Raw genomic sequence first — 9,111 nt, 5'->3', positions numbered from 1 at the left:
TAAACTCTAAAGAGCTAGCTCATAACCTACTCTACTAATAGACTCTGAATTCAGTTTTAGCAGTCAAATGAAATCAGTAACTAAGACATCCTTTTATCATCTTAAGAACATCAATAAGGTCAAAGATGTCTTGACGAAACCAGATCTTGAGAAACTTATCCACACTTCTGTCTCTAGCAGTATTGATTACTGTAATGGCCTCTTAACAGGACTCACAAAAAGGACAATCATACAGCTACAGTTTATTCAAAATGCAGCTGCTAGAGTTCTCAATAGGAGCAAAAGAAGTGATCACATCACCCCCATGCTTAAGTTCTTTCACTGGCTACCAGTACAATACAGGATAGACTTCAATGTGTTACTGGTTTAAAAATCCCTTAATGGTGTGGGACCAGTGTGTCTATCTGATATGCTGCAGAGCTTTGAGCTGGGCAGGAATCTTAGGTCACTAGGATCTAATCAGTTAGTCCTGCCCAAGGTAAAATCATGGAGAGGCCGCATTTAGCTATTATTCTGTTTCTAAGCTGAACCAGCTGTCAGGGGAAATTAGAAGAGCTCCGACACTGGATGTTTCTAAATCCAAGATTAAAACGTACTTATTTGGACCAGCTTTAGGTTAGATATTATTTTGTAGGTACCATAAATTTTGCCTGTTTTATTTATCTTTTACTTATTCTTCTTTAATTCATAATTATTTTATCTTAATCTTATTTTCATTTCTATTAAATGTATTTAAATTCATTTTTAAATTAATTTTAATTCCTATTTTTATTCCTTTAAAATCTGTTTTTCAATTACTATATTTACTGGCACCGACCTTCCAAAGGTGATAGACCTCGAGTCGTAATAAACTTCTTTTCTTGTGTAAAGCACAGTGAATTGTCAGTGTGTGTGTGAAAGGTGCTATATAGATAAAGCTGCCCTGCCTACTATTAGCGTGGAGGGATACAGGAAAAGTGGACGTGAAAAGTGAAGCCACTGTGTGTCTGCTGCCATCTAGTGGCCGGCTGCGGTACAACTATTAACCTCTCCCAGTCCCATACAAGTCAACCACTGAGACAGACATAAAAACATATTCGGCTATGCATGGAACTGGGAAATTTAAATGCTATTTTTTTATAAGGTTTGAAAGCACAAACTAAATAAAGAACGATATCTACGTTAGCGCCAATAAGTGATCCTACCTGTAATTCACTAGCTAGTCGACTCTAGACGCCATATACGGTCTATGATAGACACAAATAACTTATCAGCCATTAAACCGCCCTGAAGTACCATTAAGACTGAAACTCAAAGAGATCGTGTTGCTTTTTGGCAGGTACCCCTCCATTTTCATTCATTCTTCAATTCATTCTTGAATTCTTGCACGTTTTTATATTAGTGCAAGTGTTTATTTGACTGAACTGACTTCGTGTTAGAAGTTATGACACATATTCTCCACACTGCCCTCTGGTGTACTGGAGGGGAATGAAGCAAACATGTCAAATAGTGGCGCATGCAATTAACGTTATCTAAATATAAGACAAGAAACATAAGAAGAAAATAAAATAACAGTTTAAATTGTGTGAGATTTATGATTTTTTTTAATTGGAAGCGGCCGAGAAGGTTAAATTTTGGGAGAATCTTGGGGAAAACGGGTTGACAGGAGGGCTGACAGGTATGACAGGATATACTGCTCAAAAAATTAAGAGAACACTGAAATCACACATGAATACTCGATTAATTAAATATTCAAGTTCAAATAAATAGTATGCTTTGCTGAGAACAAAATGGCGTTAAATAGTCATTGGGGAGCATTTTATTTACCACTTTTCATATGTCTATGAACATGTATATGCCTAAATAAACATGAATCTCGCACTGAAACCACGCAAGGAGAGGCCCAGGGTTCCGTCCTCGTCCTCTGCTGTATGCAGGTACCGCCCAGTGTCTCTGGTACCGCCTCATGGTACCAGGGTGCTGGCAAAATGCAAAGCTGCAGCGTTGTAGGGAAGGTGACATTTATTCACAGCCGCTTATGTTTCGTGACTGATCGAATTAAAATCCCACAGTTTAACAGGCACGATGTTTATATCTGTGTTGATTATGTGTTCCCTTCATTTTGTGTGTGCAGTGTTCGTCGGTTGAATAACTGATGTAGTTGAGCTCCAGTAGGTGCGCCACCCGTGTTCGCCGCTAGGTGTCAGTGTTTCTGCCGATCTGATGGAGCACCGTCACTTCAGTCTCTGTAAACATGTGGGTATTTAGCTAAGTACACTTGACGGTTCCTTAAATTACATAGATGTGCCATGAATACATGTTTTAAATTAATTATACGTGGTGTGTTATAACGCGTTGGTAAAAGATTCTGCAATCTTAACCATGTTCAGTTTTCGACTAAATAACGTGTGACTAATGTAGCCTGGTAGAGTGGCGCTAGCCGTCCTCAGCTAGCTGTGTGTTTGTAACAACTGTGCAGGTATTTAACAGGATAACGACCTGAGATCAGGTCACTAACTCCTCTAGGTGATGTGTGATACTCCGCCAACTCTTCTAATAAACACGCTGGTGGGTTAATAAGAGATGGTGCGACTGCCCCATGCATGACTGATCCATGTACGACTGCCCCATGCATGTTGTTCATATGCAGCTTGGCTGACTTGTACAACAGTGACATGGTGACTGGACACCTGGACACCTGGGAGGTCATTTCAGTGTCTACTGCAAGTGCTGCTTAGTGCACGCAGTTGTGGCCCGGACCCAAATAACACCATGATTAAATGGTCTCAGAAGCATGCATGATGTGTTGATTTATGGGGTGTGTGTTTGTTTAGGAATGCTTTCAGAGTATGAACGTTCGTGCCAGTGAAAGCTTTCGGGATGTCTGTGACCTCCTTCCTGCGTATGAGGTTGGTTAACTTCTAAGGAAAGTAAAATAATAAGTAATGTTTCAAGAATGCACACCAGGTGTTTCTTAGCGCTGCATATAACTTGTAAAGGAGCTGCCTATTCCAAGCACTTAGCTTTTTATATTGTATTTTAGACACAATCCTGTTTCACCTGTAGAACAGCTTGATATATTGTTGTTTAAGTGCCCAAGAGTAATCATGGCATATTCTTTGGTTTCTTCGACTCTCTTAGGCTTGGTTGCAGATACGGTGCTGCTCAGGTGGTTCAGAAGAGAGCCCTGTCTGGACCGGACGCCGTTACTGCGCTCAGACCCTTTTATTTTGCGGTACACCCAGACTTCTTTGGCCAGCATCCAAGAGAGAGGGTAAGAAATTAAAGCCTGGTGTTTCCATCAACCCTTTACAGAGCTGCAGTGTTCAGGGTGCAAAGGTGTCAGAGCTGTCATGGCGTATTCCTGGTAATCATCGACACGTGTTTAAATGGACTCTAAGCCCTCTCGTGTTTTTGGTTCGCAGGAGGTGAATGAAAACTCCCTGAAAAGATTAAACGCATATCTGGAGAATCTTCATAAGCCAGGCATGAGGTCAGCCAGACCTACAAAGCTCACCTTTTATATCCGGGACAGAAAGGAAAAGATGGAGATCGAACCCAACCTGCTGCACACTGGTAAGTCTAGTGGTCTGTGACGCATTCACTTTATTTGAAACAGGACCTGCTAATGACCAGATATCATTTGGGTGGCAGGACTTTCTCATGCATCATTAACGCTGATGTGATGCTCACTAATGCAAATGCTTATTGCACGGCAGCGTGAAGGTATGTTGAATATGTATTCTTTGTTAATCAGAGTGTTGGCCTTTGTCAAAACAATGTCGCAGAGCACGGCGGTGTTCACTTTCTTTGTTTTATGATGCTCTTTGACCTTCCTGAATGTCCCACCAGTCACATAATTCAACAAATGTACATCTTTTTTGGTCAAAGTAACACAGGTTACTCCATGTCTTCAAGGGCTTACCACTGTTTGTTTTGAAGCCATACATGGCATGAGTCATACTCAGTGGGACATCTGCTATTTTCCTGGGTCAATCTAATCTCTCCTTAATCAGTGTTGGCTAATCAGTGTAGAATCTTTGAGCTGTTTCCATATATACTGCATTGGTGGGCTGTGTATTCTGAGTGCATGGTTCTCTCATTGATGAGCAAAGCTAGCATTTCCCTTCCCACTCAAAGACGCTAGAATCACCGTTTTCCTACATTTCCCAGGTTTCCGTTCAGTGACCATCACTCTGCAGTCTAAGGACGTCCTCAACACTGTCATGGATATTTTGAAGTCCTGCAACTTGTCAGTGGAGCACATACAAGGACTTCTGAGAGCCAGAGCAGACAGCCAGACCCCTCCCCAACCAGGCGGGGCTCCCTTCTTTCGGCCAATTAAATGGGACAAGACGTACTATACCTTCACAGGGTTCAGAGACCCAGAGCAGGAGCTGGAACAGGCCAAACGATTTGAGACTACACTCAGGTACAGTATTTCAAGCCACGCGGTTCCCCCAATATATGATCTAGCGGAGCTTAGCCCCTTAAACCTCAACACATGGGATCTAAGGGCTTTTGTTTTTGAGACAGCAGGTGCAGTTTTATGGCATGTCTAAACAAATCTGTAGCCTAAATCTCATTGAACAGTTCAAAACAAAGCGAGTTGGAGTGTTCTAGTGTGCTGCCATGGGTTCTGTTTCTAATTTGCTTTCAGCATGTAAGCTTATATTTGCTGTGCTTGAGGTCTAATGTTCACATATGGTATATATGGTATATACTAACTTTTATTTTGCAGGAGGTTAAAGCAAAGCATGAAATAGTTACCACATTATAATTCACACTACCATAGAGTCTTTTGGTGTGTCAGAGAGTAACTGGAACCAATTAAAACATAAAACTTTATACTGTTTCTCTGTTGTAAATACACCCCATAATTGTACTGGGTTTTCTTTGGTACCGTGTTTGCTAATTGCTGAGTGGGAACGAGGCTGTTTTGACTCAGCACTGGTCTCATTTGCCAGTCAGTGGTTAACGACCCACGAGCCAGACGCCACGAAGAGGCAGATGGCTAGCGTGCCACGCCACGCCGAACTCAAGAGGCTGAGGGCAGATCTGATGGAGAAACTGGGCCTGCTGGATATCAGGTCAGCTCAGGTCCGCTGCTGTGGCCCGTCCAGGCAGGCGGACGTGCGAGAGGATGACGTGTGGTCCTCCGTCCTCCAGGTGGCAGCGCAGGTGGGGTGTAGCGCACAGGTGCTGTCAGCTGCAGAGTCTGAGCCGCCTGCATTCACAGAGCCCAGAGGCCACGCTCGGTCTGAGAGGTGCTGTGATCACAAAATGATTACCTGCTGATGGATGACATGATCCCAAGTAATCATTTGGGATCTTGTGTTCATAAAAACTTTTTCCACCACACAGGACACGTAATAGTCTTCACTGACCAGTCGGGGATGAACGCCTGTGGCCATGTTATGCTGGGCACGATGGATGTGCACCATCAGTGGACAAAAGTACTTAAGTGCCTCCCTTAAGCATTTAAAATACTTTTAGAATGTTTATTCTAGTAAATGTATTAGGAGCCACTAGGATTTCTGTCTTCCATGCGGTCAGCTGTGTGTGTGCGTGTGTGTGTGTGTCTGCGTGTGTGTAGCTCTTTGAGAGGTTGCCCAGTTACTGTAGGCTGCTCCAGCAGACCGTGTGGCTGAAGGATCGGATCGGTTTCCTGTTGGGGGGCATCCAGGTGAAGCACATGGACCATGGGGGGGCCGTCCTGCCCCTGGAGGAGCTCTACACCACCCTCAGCACCTTCCACAGGAGACTGCTGCCCCACAGACCCGGCCTGCACCCACGCAGTCTACAGGGCCTCACCATGACCCTGGAGAAGTAGGACTTCACTTACTAATGTGTCTTAATGTATTATTAAACATTTTGCCATGTGTCTTTTTACAGCTTTGTTTAAATTTAGTCTGTTTGTCTGCACCATGACTGGTGGGAGACAGAAACTGCCCATCCGCTTGGCTTAGCTGCCTGCTTGGCCCTGTCTTAAAAAAACTGTGTAATTTCAGGAGAAAGTCTCGCAAATGTGAAAACATTTAGTTCACATTGCCCGAGCAGTTGATCATTATTGGCCAAGCGTCTTTCTGTCAGTACCTTAATATGCCCTACCTGAGACCTGGGGCCACATAAGTACTGGTTCATGAGGTTCAGAAGTACTGGACAACCGTCTCCATCCACTATCTTGGTGTTCTGTGGTTCTCGTAGTGACCGTTCCACTCCCAGCCTCCACGCGATTGGCCACTTCATCGTCCCGACCGTGTGTGACCCCGCCCAGCTGCAGATCTTCCTGCAGAGCCACGCCCCCGAGGCCCGCGCCCGCAGCCTGCTCCGGGACCAGTGAGTTCCTGCACGCAGACCCCTCTTCTCCCAACACCTTCTACGGAGAAGCACATGACTGCTCTCCAGCTAGATAATAATCATCACGAGATCCTTTTGGAAATGTCGGATTACATGTCAGCCGTGGTAGCGCTTTAGCCACGATGTCTGCTCAAATCCAGTGTGTTTTAAGAAGCATTAGAACCGTTAGCAGCGCTAAGAGTCCAGATGCCCTGGTAATAGCGCTCCTTAGGGCAGTTTAAGGATGATCTGTGAGCTTTTGATTGGCCAGCATGTGGGGGGGCCCCACTGAGCTCCTTTTCAACGACTGTGACCTTGCAGGTTGGAGCTGGAGGAGGAGGAGGTGGTGTCCAGCTGCGTGCGGGGTCTCTCCCTGCACAGCCTCTCCAAGGAGCCCAGTGTGTCCAGCAGCCAGATGATCCCCTGCTGCAGACGTCTGCTGGAGCAGCGCTGGCCCCACCTGCAGGGCCTCCACCTGCGCATCTCCCACTTCTACTCCGTCATGCAGGACGGAGATCTGTGCGTCCCCTGGGACTGGCAGGGCTGACGGAGTCCCGCACACGTACGCACGCGGGCCGGACCTCGGGAGAGCGGGTCACGTGCCGGTGGGCCGTGTGTGAAGGCCGTGGCAGGTTGCCGACTGCTGTGTATGTCGTGCACTCTGCTTATATGATGCAAGCGGAGGTGGCTAGGTTGCTTTTTGGATGTGAGAGTGATGTTCCTTCGACCAGTGAAGGGTGCTTGTATTGTGTACTGCTATACTGGCTATATTTACTGTGATTTGTAGGTTTGTACAGAATCACTTGCACACTGCAACCTTTTCATTTATGAAGGGGAGAACAAACTAGTCACATTTCATTTGTCTTTAGTTTGTTCAGTGTGTTTTTTATGTGCTTTTGAAAAGAACAATCATGTCAGATCACTTTAAGGTGTACGTACCGTACTGTTTCCAATAGAAATACTACTTTGGATGTAATTTGTACAGTCGCTGTTTTATGGTCTCAAAAGCAGTCTGAAAGACATTAGATGTAAAGGTTATGAACATTACTGCCACAAATGGTGGCCAAAATCAGGAGGGGAACAGGAAAGGTCTGTCAGTATTAGCATACTGCCTGGAAATACTACAGTCTGTGTAATACGCCTGCTTTCCACTAGATGGAGATCATCTGCAACCTTCAAGGAATTGCACTGTAGACAAAAAGACCAACGAATCTACCATTAGTTCGCATTTCATGTCATTTACAGCAACAGAAAACTGCAAGCTGTGTGCTAAATGTTTCAGAATGCTGTGACAAACTGAGTTTAGACTTGTAATCTTTACATCCTCTTTGCATTTCTGGGCCTGCCTTTTAAAATGTATTTATAAAGGCACAGTCCTGCAAACCATGGAAATTATTAAGTATGCTGATATCTTTAGGGAAGGATACATAAGATAAATGGTTACCTGTAGATCTTGTGTATTTAGCACAATGTAAATGCTTCAAATGGTTTTATTGTGTTTAAAATGTAAAAAAAATAGTGATTTATGGAATTTTATATAAAAGTCTGAAAACTTTAATTTGATGAAATAAAGCTGTATTATTCTTGGAGAAATCTACACTGATGCTGATAAACATCATCTTTGCTGAAGTCTTGTTGTCATGGTAGTCCGTTCCACAACCACCAATCACATGGAAACAAACTGACTCCGTTTGACATGGATTGAATGGAACGGACATTAAAATATAGAAGGATTTAAGGGTTTAAGTTTTAAGGGTTTAAGATACAATGGCCATTCAACCATTTTATGGCATTTTAAAATGTACACAGTGTGCAAAACACAAAATTTGCTTTTAATCTCTCTGCAGGCATTCTCCGTCATTTTTCTCCTGAGGTATTATGATGCAGTGAGCTCTGGGTGACCCTGTGTGTTCCCTTTTAGTGTTAATCTCTTTTGCCTCTTACTCATTTTTAAAGTAATAGCAGGTTGTTCAGTTCCTGCAGACCCCCTCAGGGTTGGAGGGCATGTTTGCAGGCAGAGGTATTAAATCGAGAGCCTTTTGAACTCTGTGACATGCAATAATTAACATGCATTGGGGTCCTTGTTATTACAGTGCCAAATGACAGAGAAAGGGCAAGTTGGAATACCACACTGGAGTGAAGTCCATTTCTTTCCAAAGAACGCAAAAAGCCCTTTTGAACAAGGTGCACCTAGATAGCACTGACACAAATGGAGTGAATGCGTGAACGGGTCATGGGTTTTCTCTCTTGTAAAAATGTCTTTTGTTCCACAGTAACTGCTTCCCTTTCTAACAGCCCAGAGTGGCGCACACAGCTCCCAAGCACAACAAAATGAGAAATCACATACAAACCAAGACACTGTCTTACATAGCAGGCAGCAGTCATTCTACACAGTGTTTCCCTTTCACAATGTCAGTAGGTGTGTTCATCTGGGCCTGTGTCCCTTTGGTAACGCTTTAGATTATTAGTTTCAGAATCTCATTTGTCCAGAAGAAAGCACTGTTAGTTATTACCCTCCCCTTACTATGTAAGCATGAAAAACTACAGAGAACGATGAGCACCTCCCTGTAGAAACATTGTCAAACTAATTAATACAGCTGCACTGCACCCAGGTTTTTGGTTACTATTACAGAGTCCGGAGCCATCAGCAACACCTAAATACAAGAGTGTTATCATGACGCAGGTTATCGAGTCCAGTCTGGTTCTAGTCTGGTTCTGGTCTTCAAATGTGCCATGTTCCTCATGTTCAGTGCAGTTCTTATAATTGTTATTCTTATAAAATCCAGTTCATTT

The 9,111-nt window shown here is 43.9% G+C and overlaps 1 protein-coding gene across 2 annotated transcripts; it reads left to right on the top strand.

The window, feature by feature from the left end:
• The first annotated feature begins 1,909 nt into the window (after positions 1-1,909).
• Positions 1,910-7,909, top strand: tcaim (T cell activation inhibitor, mitochondrial). Of its 2 annotated transcripts, XM_076988529.1 has the most exons (12): positions 1,910-1,994; positions 2,114-2,235; positions 2,814-2,888; positions 3,121-3,253; positions 3,405-3,555; positions 4,153-4,411; positions 4,947-5,069; positions 5,149-5,246; positions 5,344-5,435; positions 5,576-5,808; positions 6,187-6,318; positions 6,640-7,909. In XM_076988529.1, exons 3-12 carry the CDS (start codon positions 2,860-2,862, stop codon positions 6,863-6,865), a joined length of 1,476 nt encoding a protein of 491 aa, XP_076844644.1. In that variant the 5' UTR covers positions 1,910-1,994; positions 2,114-2,235; positions 2,814-2,859; the 3' UTR covers positions 6,866-7,909. The 2 variants fall into 2 exon arrangements, with proteins under 2 accessions (XP_076844644.1, XP_076844645.1); XM_076988530.1 differs by lacking the exons at positions 1,910-1,994; positions 2,114-2,235 and adding an exon at positions 2,243-2,547.
• Positions 7,910-9,111: the final 1,202 nt, after the last annotated feature.

Source organism: Brachyhypopomus gauderio, unplaced genomic scaffold (genome assembly GCF_052324685.1).
Source record: "Brachyhypopomus gauderio isolate BG-103 unplaced genomic scaffold, BGAUD_0.2 sc62, whole genome shotgun sequence".
NCBI classification, from domain to species: Eukaryota; Metazoa; Chordata; class Actinopteri; order Gymnotiformes; family Hypopomidae; genus Brachyhypopomus; species Brachyhypopomus gauderio.
Note: the sequence above shows the minus strand (reverse complement) of the source record. Positions and strands in the feature narration are given on the sequence as shown.